The 25,463-nt window shown below is 42.8% G+C and overlaps 2 protein-coding genes across 2 annotated transcripts; one reads left to right on the plus strand and one right to left on the minus strand.

Annotated features, from left to right (window-relative positions):
• Positions 1-301: 301 nt before the first annotated feature.
• On the minus strand, positions 302-12,064 carry itfg2 (integrin alpha FG-GAP repeat containing 2). Its single transcript, XM_083999257.1, has 12 exons — positions 11,659-12,064; positions 10,827-10,922; positions 10,692-10,733; positions 10,027-10,204; positions 9,778-9,917; positions 8,466-8,614; positions 8,277-8,371; positions 8,098-8,151; positions 6,271-6,362; positions 5,707-5,824; positions 4,492-4,665; positions 302-467 (listed from the first exon to the last, which is right to left on the minus strand). Exons 1-12 carry the CDS (start codon positions 11,752-11,754, stop codon positions 400-402), a joined length of 1,302 nt encoding a protein of 433 aa, XP_083855383.1. The 5' UTR covers positions 11,755-12,064; the 3' UTR covers positions 302-399.
• A 3,748-nt stretch (positions 12,065-15,812) lies between these two features.
• Positions 15,813-16,397, plus strand: ascl1a (achaete-scute family bHLH transcription factor 1a; the record flags this gene model as incomplete). Its single annotated transcript, XM_083999460.1, has 1 exon — positions 15,813-16,397. One exon carries the CDS (start codon positions 15,813-15,815, stop codon positions 16,395-16,397), a length of 585 nt encoding a protein of 194 aa, XP_083855586.1.
• Between the last annotated feature and the right edge of the window lie 9,066 nt (positions 16,398-25,463).

Genomic DNA, 25,463 nt, shown 5'->3' on the forward strand with positions numbered 1-25,463 from the left:
GAGAAAGAGGCTGTGCAGGATGAAAAGGCGCCGGTGGGAGACGTCTTTTCATCGGAATATAAAAACCTCCACACAACAGCAGGTTGAAGAGTGTGTCTGTGCTTTTTTTTTTCATCCTTCCCTCCCTTCTGCCTGGTGAAAAACAAGCTGGGCAGGTAGAATACAGACTGTGTGTGTGTGTGTGTGTGTGTGAGGATCTGTGATTACAGCCGACGGCGAGTAAATCTGTAACCTGAACCTGACGCGTCTTTCTGCAGGGAACACAAACAACGAGACAGAGGAACAGAGAGAGACAGAGCGGTGGACAGACAGTCAGTGTTTATTAACAGAGTATTTACAGTCAGGGCTCAGTGTGTTGATGTGTTGATGCGATGGTGTGTTCAGGTGTCGCTGCATGGGCTACGTCTGGGGATCTCTGTAGAGGAGGTCGGACACCAGCTCTCTCACCGCCGCTGCGTCTTCTGTATCTGAGGAGGGAAAACACACACAGATAAAAGGTGAAGAACATGATATTTGACCTGTGTGACGACATCCAAACACAAACACAGGCTGATCGCTCACAAACGGACATCTTACTGTACATCTTACCTTCTTATCTTTAGCCTTTGAAGCTGCTCTGATGATCAAAATGTGTCAACAGCTACTTGATATGAACATTCACTGAAACCTGCTGCAGACGTTCAGGCTCCTCTGAGGATGAACCGGCATCAAGCCTGAGCTGTGCCCAAGACACTGCCACAGTCACTGAAGTAAATGTTGGACTCATTTTTCACAATTCAACATCTCTTCTGAACATTTTGACACTAAAATGGTAAATTTCAGACGGACAAATCAGGAGAAAATGGACTTTGTTCAAGACCCATCGCTGTCTCAAAAACACTCGCGAGATTTGACACAGATCTCCTAACGTAACGTCAACTAATGTTTGCAAACGCCCGCTTTAACAAAATTTTGTAATGTGAACTATGACTTTTAGCTGTGCACATATTTAAAGAGATAGTTCAACATTTTTAGGTTTAGTTGTAGGTTTGTTACCTTTAAGCGTGGTGAATGTGCAGGTCACAACTTGTCCACCAGAGCGTTTTGGAGTTGTTGGATTGTGTATTTAATGAGTTTGAGTTTGATGAGAGAAACCAAGAAATCCCATTAGCCTCTGTAGTGTAGCTCTGAGCAGCTCACGGCTCTGCTCCACTGTTCTAAAAATAGCTTGCACCGACAATTAAAGGTAACGAACCTACTGCTATGACTATAGGGATTATGACAATGGGCCAATTTGCCAAAATGTTGAACTACTATCCCTTTAATGTTATCATAACAAAATATAAATATATACAGTATATATATCTTTGGATAACGTTAGCACGCTAACAGGCCACACAATGTTCAACAAGCATCAAACACGTCAGACAAACAGTTCCTGTCTTTGTTCTACCTCTGACATTAGGAGCCACTGGTTTAAATGGACATTTCACCGTTTGTTCACATCCAGGTCGACACCATACTGCCACTTTTCCAGCCCTTTTGTGTGGAATTTATTTCCTGCTCTTTTTTCCCCCTAATGGACTGATTATCTGGTTTTCACCTTCTTCTCATTTCCCGTCACTTCTCACCTCCGTATAGTGGAGTTGTTATTAACTCTCAACATCTGCCGCAGCTGTTTCACACTCACACTTTTGCAGCAACACCTTCCTGTTTCGTGCATTTTATCTCAGCGACGTTTTCAGCTCCATCTGATTTTTAATAACGCAAAAAGTGAAACCTCAGACGTCCTGTGGAGGATTTAACCACAGTTACACTGGAGAGTTTTGTGTTTTTTCACATGTGTGTGCACAAGGATTCAAACGATGCACAAAGATGATGTGATGCACAGTTTTAGGAAAGTGTAGAGAAATGCAGACAAAGTGCAAATAAAGGGAGAAAAGATGGAGATAAATAAAATAAACAATCATTCCTAATTCAATATTTTCAAGACTTGGTGCTTTAGTGTCAAAGTTATCACTTGTTTTTCTGTTTCCACATTATAAAACTATTTTTATAAATGCAAATACTTGTAATTTACATTCATAGTTCATATCTTTCCTCCTTTATGTTCTTGTTATTACTCTTTTTTTCCTTCTACTTCTCTTATCTCATCTGCTTCATAAAGACAGAAGCGCATCAAGCACATTTTGTAAGACTACATGTTAAAGCAGAAGTAAGCGGAATATTTATGTTAATATAAGTCTTAAATAGTTATATCTTCCAGCAGCAATCACTTATATAGAGTGTTTGGTCTGAAACACGGGTCTGTCAGTCACTCTGCTCTGCTGTAAGCCGAGGAGAAAACTTTCCTTGTATCCTACAACCTTTATCCAATGAGGAGAGAGAACGGCATAAAGGGGCGGTCCTCTCGTGTGCAGCCAAGGGATGCGCGTGAATGTGGTGACGTAGGGACGAGGGCGGGGACTGCTAACTCCATCGGCTGACAGGAAGTTAGCCAAAACAACCGGAACGCTTACTTCTGCTTTAAATTATTGCTTAAATACTATGAAAAAGCTAAATAAATGCATTGGATGTCCTGCAGCAGTGGAAACATTTACTGTGAAGCAGCTGCTGATTAACTAGTTAGTAAGACAGTGACATTATTAAGTGTAAGTGGATCTACAGTGATGATTCAGTGACTGAACACTGACTTCAGCAGAAACACAGACTGATGCTTCACCTCCAGGAGCTGCTGCTGCTGCACTTTCAGAGCTCACCTGACTGACTCTGTCCTCTGATGAATGAACTCCTCGATCACAGATTAACAGGCCACCAGAGCGTCTGCATTTAGAAAACCTCCCCACGTTGTGATGGCTAACCTGACAGACTCTTCATCATCAGAGCCGCTATTAATGGGAATGAGCCTGAGAGCCGCTGCTGACATTAGTGTGAGGCGAGGACGACGAGGCAGCGGAGACGAGTCAACACCTACAGTGGAGTTTCCATCCTCTGTGTGTCCTCGGTTTGTTGTTTCCTTTTATTTTTTTCCTGCAGCAGTTTGATTTTGGCTTTCATGTTTAACTGAGACGTAACATCCTCTGCTCTGCTCTAACACACTCTCCACATCCAACACGTTTTATTTTACACCGTTATTTGTCCTCGTCCGCCTCGCCTCCTCTGTCTCCTTCCTTGTCCCTAGGCTGCTGCATCAGACATTTTCCACAGTGGGTTGGGTAACAACACGCATGTGAAATCACAGGATGAAGAAACACAACAGGCCCAGAGGTTGAATTATTAACCGAGGCGGCAGGAAGCTACGCTAACAACAACAACACCACCAAAACATAAAAGAAAGATCAACTGGAACTCACATTTTCATTTTTGTGACGTTAGGCTAATGCTTCAGAAAACATGTGTACTGAACATGTGTTTGTGTGTCATCATCATTAGTTTTCTTTCCACTCATTTCACACAGCTCCACTGACACAGAGAGGTCGACTGTGTCTGTGTGGTCATCCATCCACAGCAAACAGCACAGGCACGGGTTCCTTTATGATTTAATCAGCTTTTTTCCCCTCTACAGTAAAAACATTTTCAGACCGGATCCAACGTGATTAATGTTCAACCACTAAAAAGACATTAACGAAGGAAATTAAGAGGAAATAAACAACACACAGCGTGCATTTACAATCATTAACTCCAGTTATTGACTCGGTTAAACATCGTGTTTGGAAAAAAAAAAGGATCTGAACTGTAGAAGATACAGAGAGTCAAAGAGCAGCGTCCTCACAGCTCCTCTAAAAATACCTCCATCTCCTCAGCTCGGTGTGTTTGTATATAGATTTGAAAAGCAGAGAGGAAAAACAACAAATTAGCAAATTGATTTCCTCACTGTCGTCTTCCTGAACAGGAACGAGCCAGCGACTTTAAGAATCTGATGTTATTAAAAAAGCAATAACATTAATAGTAAATCTGTTTTATTGTGTCTTTATTTGATATTATGTAGCTTTAAGGACTTTTTTATTCCCTAATATCAGTCAGGCCCTTATTAAAATTGTCAAAACAGCATTTTATTGCAAAGTTCGATGTATTTGTTCATCGAAAAAAGTTTTTTTTAAGCAGAAAAGTTTCTGTTTTTGCAGAGAAGTAATGAAACCAGTCAGACTAAGTGTGATTATGTGAGTTTGTTTGATTTGATTCTCCAGTTTTTTTCATTCTTTTTTTTTAGTTTTTAACCAAAGAGCAAATCTTTAAACATAAGAAAAGTGTCGGGAGCCTCTTGCATCCGTCACTCCAGAATGAATCTGTTTGTGCCGGCGACTCCTCCAAACTTGGCAGCAAACAGCATCTCGTTAGTCAAACTCTGTTTCTGTGTCATCATTTATTTCCCCTCCTCGTTAATATAACATCCGCATCCCAGCTAAATGACGGACGAGTCGACTTCAAACAGTCTCGGTTCGTCCTCTTGTCCAATTAGGGACAGAACAAACAGAACGGCGGAGGTTTTTAATTGGAGGAGAAGTGACTCACCCACTCCCAGCGCCTTCAGCTGCCGTTTGAACCCGGGCTTCTGGTCCAGGACCCGCAGCAGGTTGGTGGACTCCATGCGCTCCAGCTCCACCTTCCAGTAGATGTGGATCTTGTTGTTGAAGCTGACGTAGACGAGGCAGGGGCTGTTTTTACCCTCCTTACAGGTGTACTGACCTGCACAAACACACAAACACACTCACATTATGCATATCATGGCTACTGATGTGTGCCTCTGTGCTAAATCCATCTGAGGAACCGATCTTATCTCTGTGCTAATGACGGCGCAGACGGCCGCACCGTCCCCGTGCGCGTAAACACTCAGCGGGTGCAACAACCAAACACGTCTGGGTGGAATCATCAGACACATCAAGGTCTCTGGTCTCTTTAATCCACTCACTGCTGCACATGTCACATTAGCTCTCAGATAAACTGTGGCCTGATCAGACTCTGCAGAGAGATGGGAGAGGACAGAGGGAGAAAGTCGGAGGACGAGCAAACAAAATAAAATAAAAAAGGCAGAGAGAATCTGCAGCTCGATGTTGCCACCTACTGGTGACATGTGATGTGAGATGATCTGGCAAAAAAAGTTGAATAATCTGCAGGTTGTTTTAATGTAATAGCTTTGAATTTGACAATGTGCAAGCAGCATCTAGGTTTCAATTTCTACTTTTATCCACTCTCTTTTGTTGCCTCTTTTCTATAGTTTTCTATCTGTTCTACCTCTTATCCAGGATGTTTGAACCTAAACCTACATTTGTGAATGTACCTTTATATCTTTATCACAGGGGTGTCAAATGTATGGCCCGCAGGCCAGAACCGGCCCGCCATAGGGTCCAACCCGGCCCGTGGGACAAATGGTTATCAAATGTTAAGCCGTCAATATGTATTTCTGATATTACTTTTAGTCCATATCACCCAGCCCTAGTTGAAATTACGTGTATTTTTCTCAAGAAATTTCAGGTTGTTCATAATGTTTTGTGATAGTTCATAAACTGTAAACATCTTAATAATCTACTTTGCACAAAGCACAAAGGGAAAAATGTGGAGTTCTCCTTATTTACAGGTTATTATGCAATAATTTTACTGGTCAATCCCCCTTGAGATCAAACTTGGATGTACAGTATGTGGCCCCTGAACTAAAATGACTGTGACAGCCCTGCTACATCATCTTACAGTATCTGCGGCTCAGAGTGAGGAACATGAACCGTGTCTCACCTGCACAGAACGCGTTGACGTTCTCGTCAAACTGGAACCGGACGACCGTCCTGTTGTGGTCGATGATGTAGGTTTGACCGTCCCAGGCGCAGGCGACCACCTCCTCTCTGCCGTCGCCCTGGACACAAGCAAACACACGGACAGATTCAGATGTGTGCGTCCACACGGTGCTGAACTGATTAGTCTATCAGTCAGGAGAATATCTGAATTCATCTTTATTTGTTTTATCGAAAAATGTCAAAAATATTGTTGTTACGTTTCATGAAATATTTTATAAAGGATAACGCTTAGTCTTATTTTTCTATTTTTAACAAATATCCAACATGTTTGCATGCTTTTGTTGCATCATTGTGTGTTTTTTGGTTTTTAACAGGTATTTCTTGTTGAACTTTGTGCGTTACAAAGGTGATTGAGGTGAAATGTGACATAACTTCATGCTATGAACTGTGTTTTTTCCCAAGAAAAGTACCATGTGACTGACAAAATAAACTTTATGAATAAAATATCCTCAATATTGCTGCAATTATTATAAAGAACATCACATTAGTGGACACACAAACTCACAGTGACGTCGAGCTTCTGCAGAGCGAAGAGCTGATGATCCACCTGCACCGACCACAGTAGCTGCTCTGAGCTGTCCATTAACTTCAGGGTCCCTGAGACATGTGGAGACAAAAAACACATGTTGAAATAATATCAATGGACAGTTTTTACGTAGTTATTCAGTCACAAAGCTTGTGCTAAAAAAGAGAATAACTCAACAAATGTTTAAGAGCTCTTGAAGATGAGATTTTTCAGTCAGGAAGTGGCCGATGTGACTCTGACAATAAAACACAACAGACTGATTTTAACCTCGAGCTCATCAGAGTATCAACACTGACACGTTCACACTGAGGCGTCCTTCAGAAATAAAAACCTGAGCCGACCGTATTGTAAAGCACAGCGGTGAAATCCATCCAGTAATCGTAATCGTAACATTTTTACTACGTTGTGAGTTTAATTCTACAAATCTCCTCTCCGTCGGCTCACGGCGGTGTCGGTTTAAGGGAGATTGTGTGAGTAATGTAATGCTGGCGGCCATGATAATCCCACTGCTGGATCCTCTTCTTCTTTAAATATTGATGGACTCTGCAGCTGCTCTGAGATCTGTTTGCCAGTTATCTGCTGCTGCCGGGAGGAAACGTGCTGCATCGGCCGGCAGCCAGCGACCGGCGCCGCGGGGGCCGCCGCTCCACCTGTGGCACTTATAGTACAGCAGGGGACTCTCCACACATATGGTGCATACTGATCTGCCCTTTACCTACTCATACACACACATACATACACACACACCATGCGCTGGCTGCTTTCACAGCTGGTCCAGAATATAGAAACGACATGACACTTTATTCTGTGCAGTTCTGTTCCTCTGCATCACCATCATCATCACTACATGGAGCCACAGGAGGAGACGGACAGAGGATCATGCAGCGTGTTTCCTCTTCTCTGGAGTCAAACTCACTCAGAAATTATTATGAGCATCGATAGTGGAAACTCGAACTGAATATTTAACCATAAAACAGACAGAAGCAGGACAGAAAATAAAGATATATTGCACTATTTTGATGATGTGGAGACACCACTGCTCTTCTCTTCACCTGTTTCACTCACTTTATGTTGGGGAAGTAAATTAAAAACACCCAAATTTGCACACAAGCTCAAGACTCAGTTTGAGCTCATTCAAATTCATGTCACCATAATTATTACTAAAAAAAACTGCAGCAAAAACTCATTTAAACTGAACATTTCTTCAAATATAAATTTTAAATTCAGCAGCAGCTGTGGTTAGTTCACTCGTAGGAGCCCTGGAGTTATTACCAGACTTATTAATGTAACCACACATCACTCATGCACATCAGGTGTCACACACCTACGGTCACACACTCCTGCAGTCGTCCTGCTCTGCCTCCAAATCACAACCTCAGCAGAGATGAGATGGAAAGAGATAAGGAAACTGCACTAAGCTGCACTGACCTGAACTAAATACATCTACAGATGCATTACAATAAATCATGGAAAAGTTTATTCATGTCAGTAATTCAATCCAAAAAGTGAAACTAATACATTATATACTGTAGATCCATCACACATAGAATGAAACATTTCATGTCTTTTATTTATTTAATTTATTTTATTTGTAATGTTTACAATCTTACATTTAATGAAGATCTAAAATTCAGTATCTCAAACAATTTGAATATTACAAAAGACCAATTAAAAAAAGCATTTTTAATATGGAAATGTCCATCTATATGCACTCAATACTTGGTTGGGGCTATTTGCTTTTCCATGATATTCTAGTTTATTGAGATGCACCTGTCCTGTATTATTAGGATTATTATCATGACTTACCATCTAAAGTGCAGAGAGCAAAGAGGCCACATTTGGAAGATTCCTCTTTTGAACCTGATGAAAAACAAAAAAAAAGATTAAAGTTAAGGTTGCATCTCTAAAATATAGGATATAACTTATAAATTGCTTGTATAAAGTGAAATGCCCAGGTAGAGGAAACCCGGCTGAGTGTTTGGTACCTTTGCTGATGCTGCCAATGAGGTGAGTGGACACGTTCTTGTTGTGTATCCGCCCAGTGGTCAGATGAAGAACTATGTCTCTGGACGGCCCCTCGCTGTGAAGAACCAGATAAAACCAGAGCCTGTAGTTCATGATATTAATAATTACACTTTAAATCAACACCGGCGTCATGTCACTACAGGGTTTACCTCCCCGGCGTGGCAGGGGCATCGTCTCCAGAGCCAGAGGAGTCTTGTTGAGTCCAGGAACAGAGCAGGATGGCGTAGCCGCATCCGGGCTGAGACACCATCAGCTCTGGTAGACCCTCGGGACCGGGGTTCACTGACAGACTGTCCACCTGCAGCACACACACACACACACCATCAATACACAATCAATCAATCAATCAATTAATACTTTATTAATCCCTGTGCAATATAAAAGCAGGATAAAATGTATCTATGAAGATGCAGTATGAAAACTATAAATGTAAAAACTATAAATAGAATAAATAATAGCTATCATTACACTGTCAGGTTTTATTTAATTTACAGGGATAGTTCAACATTTTAGCAAATTCTCCTCTCACCATAATCCCTATAGTAATAGCAGTAGGTTCATTACCTTTAATTATCGGTGCATGTTGTTTTGAGATCCGCGGGGCAGAGACGTGAGCTGCTCGGTGAACACAATGGAGGTGAACGGTACAGGTCCTCTGTCCCTCATCAAACTCATCAAATACACAATCCAACAACTCCACAACACTCTGGTGGACAAGTTGTGACCTGCACATTCACCACGCTACGAGACAGAGTTGTTTTCCAGGCAAATGTGTAGCCGGAACTAGATTGCAGACACAGCTGCTGGGCGGAGTGATTTCAAAAGTAGCTCCGAGTATTTGCTTCATGTGTGGTAATGTTACATAATTATACATGATGGAGGTGTAAGTTGAAGACCATCCTGGGTGACCCCCAACACCCTCTACACAAAACCCTCTCAGGTCAGAGGAGCAGCCGAAGCAAAAGGCTCATCTCCCTGACCTGCAGAACAGAAAGATTTAAGAGATCATTTGTTCCTGCTGCAATCGTTTTATATAACACTTGTTAAAATGTATTTTTGTGTTAATCTTTTTTGTCATTGTTGTATGAGCTACTGGACTAACGTGAATTTCCCTGCTAGGGATGAATAAAGTATTCTCTATCTCTATCTATCTCTATCTATGATTATTTCATAGCGTGGTGAATGTGCAGATCACACCTTGTCCACCAGAGCGTTGTGGAGTTGTTGGATTGTGTATTTGATGAGTTTGATGAGGGACAGGGGACCTGTACCGTTCACCTCCATTGTGTTCGCTGAGCAGCTCACGTCTCTGCCCCGCCGATCTCAAAACAACATGCACCGATAATTAAAGGTAATGAACCTACTACTGCTATGACTGTAGGGATTATGGTAAAAGGAGAATTTGCCAAAAATGCTGAACTATCCCTTTAATAATTTCTGTTGTTTCTGTAAAGTCCAAACCTGTCCCTCCAGCAGCCATTTCTTCAGCAGAACCAGCTGACCTGATCCCGGGTCAGAGCTGTCGGACGACTCCTCCCACCGAAACGCTCGCACCACCCGGTCCGTGTATCCCACCACCAGCTCGCAGCGTCCGTCGCCATCTGCAGACACACACACACACAAACACACACACACACACAGCTGTGGTCAGGCTTGGAAGCAACAACACAACAAAAAGCAGGGTGTGCAACAACAGAGCTGAACCGTTACCGATGTCACTGATGAGGATGACCTTGGTGTTGGCGGGGATGTGCTGGGTGAAGAACGGTCTCTGGTCGTCGGGGCAGAGGAACTCGTGCTGACTGGAGGAATCTGATTTGCTCGCGGCCGCTCCGGTCAGATCGAAGAGGTGGAACCAGCCCTCTGCTCCCACCGCCACCACCAGGTTCTGACCCACAGGGAAAAAAACAACGACAACACACACGGTTAATAGAAACACATACGGGTTCCTACACATTTGACATTTCCAGATTCCATACTTTTTCCAGAACCTAATTTCCAGACTTCTCAGGGGAAAAAATCAAATTATTTGTGATATTTGAGCAAATAGATGTGCATAATATAAAAAAAAAGCATGCAATTAATCATTTGTTTTCATTATTCTGAATGTGTATGCCATTATGTAACCAAATAATTTCTTGGAGATTGTAGCTAGGTACAATAGCGCATACAAAATAATTAACCCAAATAACTTCAGATAAGACCAAACCCAGATAAATATATTTCCATACAATAGTTTCCATTTTCCATACATTTCCAGACCTGGAAATGTATAAAATCAAATTCCATACTTTTTCATACTTTCCATACTTGCGTAAGAACCTTGATACTAAATAAATACCACATAAATACCCACAACATTATCATGTCATTACCTTTCCTCTGTTGCAGACGTCTCCGATCGCAACACACGTCAGCTGGGGAAATAAAACAAAAAAAACACATCAGAGAGACAAATTCACACATTTTGACCCCAGTGATGATGATAATGATGACATCACTGTACTGACCATGCCCACACAGGTCCTGGTGATCCAGGGTTTGGAGTCATCGTTCTTATAAACAAGCAGCTTCCCACTGGTGTCTCCTACAACCAGCTCGTTCAACTGCAGCGAACACAGACAAGATACCGTCAGACTGTTTTAACACACCTCTGGGGAGGAGGACTGCAATGTTTCTATCTTTTTATAATATTTATTGGCTGCTATCTTTATGAATATTTGAAGAGTTCATTTGCAAAAGCAGATAACTCCGTTTCCAAAAATAATTTCTATTTTTTTTTCAATTACTATTTACACCAGGTGATATCAGTCAAACCAAAGTTGAGTGGCTTTGACCAAGGGGATGAGACATAACAAAACAGATGTAGTTCAAAAAAATAAAGTTTTATTGACAACAACACTATGCAAAAAATAATTCAAAAGCATCAACTCACTTTTTTTTTCAAAATGGCATTTATCTGCTCTTGCAAATGAACTCTTCATTTATTATCTTTCTTTTACACTATTTTTATGCACTTTAGGCTATGCACTGTGTAATGCAGCTGAGAAAATGAATTTCCAATGGGATCAATAAAGTATCTATCTATTTATCTATCTCTTTTGTTATATGTTGACATCTAATTATCTTCTGATTATTACATTGGTAAACTGTGGAAAATATTATACAATTTTTCTTTCTTGTTGATGCATTTAAAACACTTAAAACAGTCGGCTTCTTATCGTTGTTGCTCGAGCTCCACAAAATATTAACACAGCTTTGGGTTTAGCAGAATAATGGTTGATATCACATTTCATGACAGATTAACCCAGAATTTAAAAAAGGGAAGTTAAGAGTAGTTACCGAGTCGTTGTCTGCGTCTCCCAGACATATAGCGTGAGGAAACAGAGTTCCTGTGAAATCCAAACTAACCCGCTGCACATAGTTTAAAGACCGCATCACTACAGCTGTGTGTTAAATCAAACTAAACCGCATATAAAAACTATATAATCCCGAAAAGTCACCATAAACATCCAGCTAACTTCTTAGCTCCTGTGTTGTTGTTGTTAGCTTTAGCTTAGCTACGATTAGCTCTCCAAACTCGAGGCTGAGGCGTTAAAACAAACATTAGCGTGACGTAAAGAACACGATATGATACAACGAACTGATTCTTTATAAAGTGTCTTCGTCAAATGACTTTAAAAAACTGTAAATGGTCTCATTGGTGAGACAGGTGCACAGCTGTTAGCCGCTAGCTCACACCCCTCTTCGTAGTAAACAAATACATGTGAGCGAAGTTCTACGGAAGCTCAAGAGAGACCAATACCTGCTTCGCGAATCTTCGAAAACAGTCGGTTCACATAGCCATAAACCTATTCCTAAAACTTTAATCTATTATTCAAGTGGTTTGTTTCGAGTTTGCATCACTGGTATTTACATGGCATGAAAAAAACTAACATTTTATTGATTGAGATGTAATAAATCTACTGATTAGCAGACATGCTGATGTTTTTATTTCGATAGGCTACGAGATGAAATGGTGACGCCTCGTGGTGGGAGAGTGAATTGAATTGAATTGAATATACTTTATTGTCCCTAGGGGAAATTTGTCAGACAATAAATATACCTAAAATAGCCTACATGTGACAGCTTGAGACGTAGCCTACACAAACATAGGCTACACATTCATGATACATCCAATAGAGAAGATTAAAAAGGAAAACAAACGGAAGTTATTGCACACTTTCCAGGGCTCAGCATACACCCTCAAGAATTAGGCTATTTTAAAGTTTGATGGAGGTGGGTGCAAAACAGTATTTAAAACGGTTCAATTTACATTTTGGGACTCTGGTACCTTTTGCCAGAAGGCATGAGCTACTATTCTGCTATTTTATACCCTGAATGCCACAATAACAGGGAGCAATAACAATAGGAGGTAGACATAAGATGCTTTAAAAACTATAATTAATGTTTGTTTAATGTATGAAATCCATACAAAGCCCAGTATGTTCAAAGAGCTTCACTGCTCTCTGTGGATTTCACTCCTGTGACCTACAACCTGACTCCAAAATGTTGGGAGTCAGACCATCTGTTGCAGGACTTCTTTCTTTTGAACACCACTGTGTGTTTCCATACATCCCATCAGCTCAATACCTACAGAGGAATTAGATAATTAAAGTCTGACTGAAACAGCCACTGGATAAAAAGTTTGTTTCAGACTTTTCCATTAGTGTTTCCTCATAAAAATAAGAAAAGGGGGGAAAAAAGTAGTGATAGTAGGCTATCTCTTGGTGAGTCAATCTAACCAACATTCTTATGTCTTATTTATTTCTTGGTGCATCTCTAGTTTTCCCTCATCAGTAAGTACCACCTCTGTCCTCTGGAGGGCGCTGCTCTATTACAACTTCTCCAAAGTGAACTCCACACAATCAGTATAGGGAGGAGGTGTTGACAGAAATACCTCAGAGGAGCCAGAAGTCCTTCACAGAAATACTTATTCTAAAAAAAAAAAAAAAAAAATACCATGAAGTTGTGTAACTGGGCGAGTGAATTATCAATAGAAGTTGTTCCCCCTCTTTCTTTTCATCCTCCCTTTAATTCCTCTGACTTTGATTCAGTTTATTCTTAGATTGCATTAACAGCTGAGTTATTTGGAGGCTGTAAACACATACTCATGGTCATTTATATGTGGAATGGGTGAAAAAAAGAATAATTCTACCTTTTATTACAACTTTTCCCTGTAGTTTCTGAGTGTCGAAATGTTAATTTATACAGAAAAATAATACAGATTACGCAGTCTCACATTATCATTTAAAAGTATAATGATACCATAAATGTGTATTTTGTCTGTTAACAAAGCTGCTTTATTAAAAGTCTGATACATCGTGAGTTCACTGTTGCACCTGCACAACCAACCAGCACAGTGCAACTGTGAGAAAAACTGTTTTTAATGACAAACAAATTGAAATTTAATCCCTCACACACAGATTATCATGGTTGCTTATGAGTTTTTTTTTGTTTTATTATCATTATTATCTCCCAACACAGAGACAGAGACTTGAACACAAAGATGCAGAAAAGTGGTTAAATGGGAACCGGAGCGCGCACATGTCATATTAATTATTACACTCAGCTATGACTGGATTGGAAAGCCCCTCAAGTAAAGTAAAGTGCAGCGGCCTCTGGAAGAACAGCAGCAATGGAGAGAGAGAGAGAGAGAGAGAGAGAGAGAGAGAGAGAGAGAGAGAGAGAGAGAGAGAGAGAGAGAGAGAGAGAGAGAGAGAGAGAGAGAGAGAGAGAGAGAGAGTCCTCACAAAGCGCTAATTGGACTCTGGAAGCGCACTGACAGGCCATGGATAGGTTTCAGAAAGCCTGGCGATGGCGAAGGGGTGCAGGGGGAGGCTGAATAGAACCCACGCTTCTTTTCTAAACTCTCTTGCTGGGCCAAAAAAATAAGGGGAGGGGGAGGAGGAGGGAGGAGGGAGAAGGAGGGAGAGGGGGAGGCAAAGAAAAGAAAGTATAGGTGGTGGTGGTGCAGGGGGAAGAAGGGGTGGGGCAGGGGTGCAAACCTGATTGTGAATGGCACTGCCAACGCAGAAAAATTGCACAATTTATTACAGTCGTCCTCTTCATATAGGAATAAAGAAGAGGCGCAGATAATTAAGGGAGGACACACAAAAACTTGCACACAATCATACAAACCAACGCTTATCTCTGTTTTTTATCAGAGAAACATGCAGGGAAAGTGCGAAAAAAAAGGAAACTTGTGCACAAACTGAAACCACTCTTAGTTTCTGTTTTCACTCAATGCGCACATATATTCTCCACTTCTCAGAGCGACAATAATCGACGGAGCACAGCGCGTCCACGCTACTGTAACTATATCGGGTGTGTCCAATCACACACAAAGCCTCTCCTCCTCCTCCTCCTCTTTGCTCCTCCGAGCTGCGTCTTTCTGGGCCCCTCCGCAGATTTGCGCCGGTCCGTTCCGCCTGTGCGCGGCCGATGATCTGCTCTAATCAAAGTGGAAAATTCGGCCTCTGATGCACAATGGAGCCTCAAATGAGCGGCATTCAGACGCGTCTGTAACCGCAACAATAAAACTTTAGACTGAGCTGCAGCGGTTGATTTACATGCAGAGGAGTGAGGGAGGGAGGGAGGGAGGGAGGTGAGCTGTCTTTCAGCACCACGGTCCAGAGCTGAGGACAAGAGCATATGATTTATTTCTAATTATGAATTAGCGCCATTTCAATTTTCATTTAACAGTGTTTTTATTCTTATTCTAACCCCCTTTTTTATTTATTACAAACACACCTGTTCCCATAAACTCTTCTTTACCACTCAGATTGAAACCATCACGTTTCCACCAGAGAGTTGGAGTTGCTTCACCCACACTCATCTAAAGTCTGAGAAAAAGTTGTTAGAAAGTTAATTTGACATCAGAACAATGTTGATATTTGATATAGATTGAATGTATTCGCTAAAAGATCCGGGAGCTGATGATGAAGATCATAAATAAACGTAAAAGTAAAAGTTAATTTCATTGATGTGTTTTATTCTGTGAGTTTGGTTTGGATCTGATTTCTGAGCTTCTTGACTCTCTGTTCCTGCACGAGCCTCTGCGGTTGGAAACTTCCCTCCGTGTTGTGGTGAACTCACCTTGTGACACCAGTGATAGCTACACAGAAAGAAAGAAAAAAGAAAAAAAGAAAAAAAAAAAACCTCACCGCTCACTGTTTGTTTAGTGCTTCAAGTGGCACGCGTCCGGCGCGCGCAACGCACCGGCACCGGCGCAGGAGCCCAAGGTGGCTCCACGCGACCGGAGGGCGTGGCCAGTCCCCCATCCAGACGGATTGAAAAGCAGTGGCGTCTTTCCTCGAGGACTCAGAGCAGCTTTGAGGAGCGCGCGAGGCAGCAGCCCACGTGAACGGCACGAGCGGGACGCACCGCCTCGAGACTTGGTGATTTCTTTATAAGTTGGTGTCTATTTTTTTTTTCTTTTTTCTTCTTCACCGGGGATGGACATCACAGCCAAGATGGAGATTAGCGTCAGCCAGCAGCAGCTCATGCCGCCCGCCTGCTTCTTCTCTGCCGCGGCGCAGAGCCTCCAGCTGAGCCCGTGCGGCAGCAGCCAGAGCAGCGGGAAGTCCAAGCGGCCGCGCTCCTCGTCCCCGGAGCTGCTGCGCTGCAAGAGGAGGCTCAACTTCGCCGGCTTCGGCTACACGCTCCCGCAGCAGCAGCCGCACGCGGTGGCGCGGAGGAACGAGAGGGAGCGCAACCGGGTCAAACTGGTCAACAACGGCTTCGCCACCCTGCGGGAGCACGTGCCCAACGGCGCCGCCAACAAGAAGATGAGCAAAGTGGAGACGCTGCGCTCCGCGGTGGAGTACATCCGCGCGCTGCAGCAGCTGCTGGACGAGCACGACGCGGTGAGCGCGGCGTTTCAGTCCGGCGTCCTGTCGCCCACCATGTCGCAGGGATACGCCACCGACATGAACTCCATGGCCGGTTCCCCGGTGTCCTCATACTCGTCGGACGAGGGCTCCTACGACCCGCTGAGTCCGGAGGAGCAGGAGCTGCTGGACTTCGCCAACTGGTTCTGAGCATCTGTATGAGGTGAGATTGAGATGATGATGATGATGATGAAGCCCTTGTTTATATGAGACACAGCTGCAGAGACACATGAACACATCTGTCTAACACCCTGAACAGCTACTTAACCTTCTCTCCTTCTCTTCCCAACAGAAATATGGATCAACTCACTTTCCTGCTGTCGTGCGCTTGGGATGGTCCCGGAGGAGACTGGGTGTCCCTCAAGAACAAGATGCACTGAACGCGCGTTTTGGTCCTGCGCCCTTAACGCCCCAGTCCTCCGAGACTGAACCACTGACTGACTCACAGAAAGACAGACAGACACGGCCTAAAAGTCCTGAAAACTTGGGGGGAGAATCAGGCCAGAGATCAGCGCCAAAGGATTAAAGGAAGACGGGTCTCCTGCTCCTGACAGCGTGGGAATCCAAGCTTCTGTGCATATTTGCCCATGATAAACAAACAAACAAATAAACCCTAAAGTGAATTCATGCTCTTTAGCAGCACATTAAAAAAAACATTATTTAATACGTCGCTCTTCAACTATGCTAAATCCAATCACAGACCACCAACCCTTTGGTAAAACCTCTCAGACCTTTAATTCAGAAAATGCTTCCAAGTCGCGGATTTATTCTATAAAATTCTATATCAAACGCTTTTTTTGGAAATATATTAAGATATTTTTGTATGTAAGAGATTTATAGATGTTTTGTACACATCCTTTTGTATATATTTTGTCTATATATTTGCGAAGTTGCTTCTATACCTCCTGCCTATGTATGTAGACGTGTAGTCTATTATTCTCTGGCTCTTCTGTTCATGAGGTTTCCAGATGGAGTTTGACACTCCGACGTTTTTATTTTAGCACCAATGTGTCTTATTTAATAGCAAAACCATGTTATTGCATTATGTCATGAAGTTCACAATGATCAAACTTATGCAGCTATTGTCCAAACAGAGCGCAATGGCCATGCATTGTCTCTTTATACTGCCAGCTCTATATTGTCTTCACATAAACAGATGTTGGGGAAAAAAAGAAGTCTTATAACCATATTTTCTACACTCTAGTCCAAGAATAAAATGATTTGCTACTGAATTTCTTTCTGCCTTGTCTTGTGTTTGGGTGTATATCTAAATAATGGGTGGACTCTTTCGGTGTCTTCATGAAGGAAAGTGAGAGGGGAGGATGGAGTGAGAAGACGCATACTGCACACTAAGAACAGGGGGAGAAAGAAACCCCACTTTTACGCACAATTACGCACATTTTACGCACGAAAATCTCTCCCTTCTCTCTCCACATTCAACACTCGGTGCCTCCACAAAGCTTTCAGCATCAGTCCTGCAATAAATCCCCCAATGTCCAACCCGCCCCCCCTCCTCTCTCTCTCCCTCTCTCTCTCTTTTTTTTTTGCTCTATGGAGACCAAACTAGAGAGATCACTACTGTCTGCAAAGCGCAATAGGCACATCTGGTAACAAGTGCGTATCTAACCCTGTGCGCGCACTTGCAGCTGTAACGCGCAAGAATGAAGAGGTTTGGGAAGGAATTTAAGATCAGATAAACACAATAAATCTTTCAGTAATGCAATTTTCTCAGTGAAAATGTTTCGTGTCGAACTCTGGCTAATTTCTTTACTCTTCTGTGTAAAAATGCAAACTTTTTTTTTTTAAGTGTGCATGCACCAAAAGTTGGCGAAAGTGTTTTTAACTTTGATATATAAAAAAAGAAGAAGTCGAGAACATTTATTTATCGGGGGGCTGACCTTTAAATGAGCAGATGGAGGGGCTGTCAGAGGCGTGATTGGACTTTGGCTGCCAGCTTTTAGAGTTTGAGGTGGAGCTTTTGTGTCTGAAAAACGAAGTTTGACAGGTACGGCGGAGGCTGCAACCGGACGCGTGTCTGGTTTAATGAGTGAATGGGGTTTGTGTGTGGTGGTCGAGTGGAGACACGGAGCTGAACTGGCTGATGGCGTGTGCCTCCTGACAGCAGCATGCCGCTCAACACAACAATCACCACCTGGGACAGAGAGAGAGAGAGGGAGAGAGAGAGAGAGAGAAATCCTCTGTGTGTGGCTCCGGTTCAGAGACTTTCCATCCTTTTTACAGCAGTGATGCATAAAGTGAAATTAAAAAGTTGATACAATTTTATCTGATTCTGCGATGAATATGAATAAAAAAAATAAAAAAAAACTTTGATCCAGAAGGTGCAAAACTTTGCGCAGTGTTTAAAGTTCATTGTATAATATGAGATGTGTGCGCGCGCCTCATGTGGAGGGTTCACGGACCACCAGGGGGCCCTGAGAGAGAGAGGGGGGTGCAGACGGTCCGACAACAGTGTTGAAACTCCATAGTGATTCACAGGAATGTAGTGAAAACACGTGTGGATCATGTCATTATTGAGACTTTCACTGTCACTATAGTTGTTACGTGAATCAGCTATAAAAATAAATATGTTTTGTTTGAGTATAAGACAAGACAAGACTGGTTCTTTAAAGCTTCATCAAATTATTATTCAAACTGAGTGGGAATAAAAAAGATAAGCTTTTTCTTAAGATATGAATATAAATATAAACATGACTGGACTGAAACCTGTTGCCTTTTTCAGCTTGACTGACAGACACAAGTAAAGACAAAACTTATCATAAAAGTGTTAATTAATAAAAGTCTATATTGAATTATGATAAGATCAACTTGATGTGAAAATACCTGAAAATTTAAAACAAAGTTTGTAACTTGACTTTAACAGGACACTGAGATTCATATCAACATGTTTAATATATCTTATTCATTTAGAAATAAGGAAACAAAATGAATCATGAGTACTTTTAGATGATTAAAGGGCTGAATTTAAATGGTGAATTACAAGAGAGACAATGTTAAACACATGTAAGACCATGCAACAACACCTCACGTGCATTGTACTGTACAGTATGTAAACACATCCTCCATGGCTCTTTGTCAGTTTATTTCAACCTGCAAACATTAAGTCAGGGCAGAGGTGGGCAGTAAATAACTGTAAACATGTTTGTTTTCTCATTATTTCCCTCAGAAAAGCTTCAGTCGTTTCAAAACAATAATAAAACTACGCTCCCGTTGGGCTGTATGTGTTCAGTGAGTGTTAATTACAGCAGAGGGGTTTTCCCCAAGGAGCAGCTTCAAAGTGTTTTTTTTATCAGCGACACAATCTCTACATCAGCCTGCAGTTAAACTTTTCTCTACGTGACGACACTCAGCGCCCTGATCTAACAGCCCGGCCGGCTCTGCTGCTGCCTGTCAGAGTCCATTATGTTTTCCTGCGCTGCAGTGAGTGTGTCGGGTGTGTGTATGAACCGCAGGAGAGCACGGCCATGTCTAATTGGCAAGGGCCCAGGGCCAAACAATGGCTCCAATTATATTAGATGAATATCTTATTGAATATCATTCATCAGCTTTGATAAGGTTTGATTATGTTGGATTGCTACCTGCTCAGATACTGTTGTCTTTAACTCCAGAACAACAAAGCATCAGTAAAGTTTTACATGAACCACAAACTTGTAGAAGTGTCACTGCAATTTTCTAGGGACGTCAAAAAAAAACGTCTCCTCAGCAGCTCCACTTGTTGCAGTGCAAAACTTTTTACAGTGAAAGACGACGAGAGCATGAACAGCTGCACATTTCAGCACCATAGACAGCACTTTACTGCTCTGTGAAGTGTGTGATGCATACTGTATAAACACAACACAAGCTGTTTGTAGTCCTAGAGTTTACTTGTAGTTTTATCTCCACACATCTGTACGGCAGGAGAGTTTATTGGCTGACAATGTGGTAGAAAGTGTATAAATCCTCATTAACACCTCCAGGGAATCATTAGGTTTTCAATGGAATAAGAATTAGAAATCAAACTGTTAAAAATAATACTATTAGCCAAATAAATATAAAACTGAATTATAAATACCAATGTGCTCATAAACTGCTGTAGAACATGCAGGTCAAAATGTTTAAATGATGGAACGGAAAATGTTCATTTAAGAAGGATAGGCAAAATAAGATGATGCTTCAGCCTACACTACATCTTTTCGGTCAAAGTGCATTGTATTGCTTTGTTGTGTTTTGTTTTGTATCTATACTTTTATATTTGTCTATTGTAGGCTACTTGTTTTTACAAGACCAAAATAAACCCACTAAACTAAAAACACAACACTTTTTATTACTTTTAAAATTAGCTATCGCTACATTGCTAATGTTAGCATTAATAGTTGTTCCAGTGTTGCTATGAGCTTCAGCCATCATTGAGTTTACAATACAGGAGGTTTTAATATTATACATCCTCTAAATGTATTGTCACTCATCCAGGGCAGAGTGAATGCTGCAGTGACTCGGTATCGGAAAATGAGAATATAGTAGCTGATAAGCATGCTAACTTCAGCTAAATAGAGCAAGAAACAGACAAGAGGAGACAACTGTTGTTGTGTAAAGGAATGAAATCTGATACTGAACATCTAAACAGCTATTGATGCTAATATTAGCTTTTCGGTCAATTTGCTAACACTGTGCATTTACATGTTTTGCTGGTAGTGAGTAAAGTGAAGTCATTTTGTGGAGGATTTCAGGTTGATTTGCATCTCGTGTTTTGAAGAACAATCAAGTCTGAGTCTGAGCGACATGTTTGTACTGACTGCTTCATATAGATAATCACTGGTTTCTGTTCTGACATGTTGAAGTGTCTGTTAGTGGGAGAAACTGTTGGAGGTTGACACGACCGTTGTTTCCCACCCAGGATTTAAACATGTTGTTAGCATGCGACTGATGATTATCGATCTGGCATTTGTGTGAGAAATGACCGCAGTTCCTCCTCTTAACCCAACCTGTTGTGTTGCAGACTCAAGGTGCAGACTGAGCGCTGACGGAGGTGCCGGAGTCATTGAACGGGTTGGAGATGACCGACTTGTGAATGAGCATGAAGAGGGGCAGGTAGGCCAGGAAGTCCAGCAGGTCCAGAGGGGGAACGTGCTGCAGCTCCAGCCGGACGGCCGCTTCCTGCTCCAGGCGGATGCCCCCGGCCTTCAGCTCCAGCAGCAGCTGCTCGGAGCTGATGAATCCCTGCTGCGCTCCGGCATCTCCTCCTCCTCCACCTCGCTGCTCCTCCAGGAGGAACAGGAACAGTTGCTACTCGGGTCAGAAACATAATTAAGACATAAATAGAGTTAAAGGGGACATATTATGGAAATATCACTTTTTGAAGGCTCTTTAAGGTATATTTGGGTGTTTGTCTTGTCTTCCAGTGATGTAACTAGGATATGAATTTGCATAATACCACCCCTACCTGGTACCGGTAGAAGGGGTGGGGCAAGCTGTGGTTAATTTGCATTTAAAGGGACAGGCACTGAAACCAGCCGTTCTGAACAGGGCTGAAAAGAGCCGTGATGTTTGATCCTTGGGGTATTTTGACCACAGCATGTCACAGATATGTCTTTAAGACACCTGGGAACTATTATCATTTGTGGAAAAGGGGCATCATATGTCTCCTTTAAACACAAACATGTAGAAGTGGCTCTGTATAGTTGTGAGTGTGTGTGTGAAAATTTTATAGGCTAGTTTATTTGTTTATTTGGATCCCCATTAGCTGTTAACTAATGCAACAGCTCTTCCTGGGATCCATCCATGTTAAAAACATGCGCATATATCCAAATTACAACAATATGTTACATTAATACATACATGAATACACTTTTATCACTATATTTTTCAGGCCTTTAACCAAGAATAACCCTTTTAGCCGTTTAAAAAAACAAACAAACTTTCTTTACTTGTTGCTTGAGTTATGATATATGGCAACTTATTCCACTCAGAAATGTCTCTATACATAACTGTAACCATTTTATTCATGGCATTAGTTCTTGGTCTAGAAATCATAACATGACCCCTCGTCCTCACCTGTTTCATGACCATGTCTGTTTTGAGAAAAATGTTATTTGTTGGTTGTTTTAAAACACATATACTCCTGTATAAAGTTAGAAGAATCTGTCCTAATCTGTCCTCCACTTGAGTTTGTAGTCTGAGTGTGTTTGCTCTTTAGGTGCTGCCTCATATTACCACAGCCTGTTTCTAGTCTTGTTTGAGTGCACCTGTTTGCACAGTTGATGCAGCCTCGGTAATAATTGTTGGGGTTGGGGGGGAATAATCCCTCTGGCAATTAGCCCACTCCCCCCCTCCCCTCTCCAACATCTCCAGTTAACAACCCTATCCCTAACAGCTCTGTAATTACACAGCCTCCCCTATACCTGGCCAGGGGCTCAGTTTCCACACCCACGGCCACAGGCTTTCATGTCCCTGCTGCCTTTCACTACCTCGCCACTTCCTTGTGTGAATGAGGGCCGGGCCCGGTTGTGAGCGGGCCAGCTGGTAGGCTGCTGGTCCCGGTCCATCTGAGATGAGCCGTGTGTCTCAGGCTGATTACAGGGCTGGGCGGAGTGGACGGCATGTTCACTCCTGGGCACTTTAATGAGATTAAGGCCGTGCTAATCTATGAAAAGGGAAAAGCACCCCTCTCTTTTCTCTCTCTGGCTTGCTTTCCTCATTTCTATGCATGAGGGCTGAGTGCCGCTCGTAAGGGAGAGGAGAGAAGAAAAAAAAAAGAAGCTAGCTTTACAAAAGCATGCTTTGGAATTGCTCTTCAAAGTGTCGACCAGTATTTATTTCATTATAATTATACCCGCGGAGCCATGAAAGAGAGGCGGAGGTGGTGTTGGTGGCGTGAATGTGGCTAATGTGAAAGTTAATATGACGTTGCATGGACGTTTTCATGTTTCATATACTGTACAAGCTGTACATTCAGATAATATACCTTTGCTTTGAAGAGCCTCACTTCCAGAGAGCGAAAGTCCGTACTGTTGATGAGCGACCGCATAAACTCACTGTAAGAGAACAAACAAACAAGCATTAAAGTCCAAACACAGACTATGAACTATGAAGGATTCAGTAGAAATTAAATCAAGAATGGCAAGGCAAGTTTATTTGTGTAGCCTGTTTTTACAGTTTGTCTCAAAGGGCTTAAACAGCATCATAAGAACAGCCTCAGCCCTTAGACTCTCACGTCGACTGAGGAAAAACCGAGGAACTGAAAACAGCGCTGGAAAAGAGAGCTCTGGAAAATGCAAAATTGTTTTTGTCAGGAGAAACAAGTTTTCTCTTTTATCCTGCCTGTAAATTGTCCTATGATCCTCTCAATATATCTTAGGCCTCTTGGGAGTCTGGAAAACCCTTAATGATAGATAATAACAATGATTTAATGGGCTATTAATCATAATATTTCAGCAAAAATGACAAAAACTCACTGGTTCCAGCTTCTCCAGTGTTTATATTCACTGTTTTTTTTTCTAGATATCTTTAATTGGTAATTAAATAACCCCATACATCTAATATGTCTTCTTGGGCTCAGCTTTGGTACTTATTGACAATTTTTGGACCAAACATTTAATACATTAGTTGAAATTGAGGCGAATAAATGCCAAAATAATCAATAACATCCATCATTAGTCCCAGCCCAAGTCTCAAAGGGCTTTAACAGCCTCAGCCCTTAGACCCTCACGTCGAATGAGGAAAAACTCCCAAGAAAACTCTTAACAGGGAAAAAATGGTCCAAACCAGGACACCACAGGTTGACATATCTTGACTTGTAGTCCTGAATCCATCAAACTGGATCCTACGCTTCCCATAATGCAGCTCAACCCATCACCCTTCAGTTTGTGATGCAGGTTTTGGTATAATTTGGTGCCTATATGATCAATAATCAATATAATTCATGTTTCCAACCAGTGTAAAACGTGCTGGTGTTTACTCTGGTGAGGCAGCGTGAGGACGGTCTGATGGTGGTTTTTTGGGCGGAGGTGGAGGTTTTTGGCGGGTTCGTCTCCGTGCGATGTTGTGTTTGCGTTGACGTGATGGTAAAGTGTTCTGAGCCCATTGTGGTTGCTCACAGCGGCCTGGCTGCCAAACAATGCGTGGGTACACGGGGACATCCCGCCACACCAACGGATAAAAACTGCTCTGGTTTTGGGACAGTGGGCGTGTCTCTGTGTATGTGTGTGTGTGTGTGTGTGTGTGTATGGAGTTTGGGGTGGGGGGGTGGGGCTGGTGGAGTAGGGTGAGCAGGGTGAGTGGGGTTCGTGTGGAGGTTTAGGGAGGGGAGTAGAAGCACAACACAAGCAGAGCACACACTCTGGTGCAATGTGACCACGTCGGGGCAGAGCAGCAGCAGCAGCGGCGGCTAAATCTGGGTCCGCTGGGATAATTAGAGGGAGACACGAGGACTGTGTCGGTCGGGGACAGACCTTCTCCTGTCCAGCGTGTGGCACAGCGACGGCCGTCCCTTCTCTAACGAGCGCCCGGTGTTAATGAGCCCCTCCTCGCCCGGCGCTCAAAGGCCTGTTAGCGCGAAGAATGGCCAAGCGCTGGGCCATCGAGTGCAGTGCACGCCTGAGTGGCCCCCGGCGCCGTGATTGGCCCTCGTCCGCCCAACCGGAGGGGGGCTTGATGGGGATGAAGCGAGACAGGGCAGCTAATGATCATTAATTGCACTTGGTTTGCGGTAAAAGAGTCCAAATGCTGGTTGCAGCGCTAAGGACACTGGCGCGATAATGGCCAGCGTAAACGAGGGGGCTAGGGGACTGGTGATGGACTGAGGGGAGGTGGGGGGGTCGGGGTGGGGTGGGGGGGATAATAGCAGCCTAACCCATTTTCTTTTGTGGGCTCTCCTCTGGCACCCCGCTGAGGCCAACACAGCAGACTTCTCGCTTACGTAATGCACCGAAATTTTGGCGGTCTCCTCATTGGGGGAAGCTGGTATACAGTGCGGCAGGGGGTGCAAACACACTCTGACCTAGTTTGACTTGACAGAATCGAGAGAGTTGTTGTTTTGGGAGGTTTTTTTGAGCGGGATGCGAGGAAAGGAGGAGGAGGAGGAGGAGGAGGAGGAGGAGGAGGAGGAGGAGGAGGAGGGGGGACTGGCATTGTCAGACGGTTTAGGTGGCGGGCGGTGATGAATCCGGCTTCTGCTGCCTCATGTTTACCCCGAAGTTGGCGCTCTATCTGGTCGCTCGCTGA

Source organism: Trachurus trachurus (genome assembly GCF_905171665.1).
Source record: "Trachurus trachurus genome assembly, chromosome: 23".
Taxonomy (NCBI): Eukaryota; Metazoa; Chordata; class Actinopteri; order Carangiformes; family Carangidae; genus Trachurus; species Trachurus trachurus.

Coding starts and splice junctions, on each gene's coding strand:
- itfg2 (XM_083999257.1), bottom strand. CDS start 11,754: ATGCGGTCTTTAAACTATGTGCAGCGGGTTAGTTTGGATTTCACAGGA. Junction 8,615..9,777: donor AATGGCTGCTGGAGGGACAG/GTTTGGACTTTA, acceptor TGTGTGCTGCAG/GTGGACAGTCTGTCAGTGAA. Junction 6,363..8,097: donor TGCTCTCTGCACTTTAGATG/GTAAGTCATGAT, acceptor CACATGTCTCAG/GGACCCTGAAGTTAATGGAC.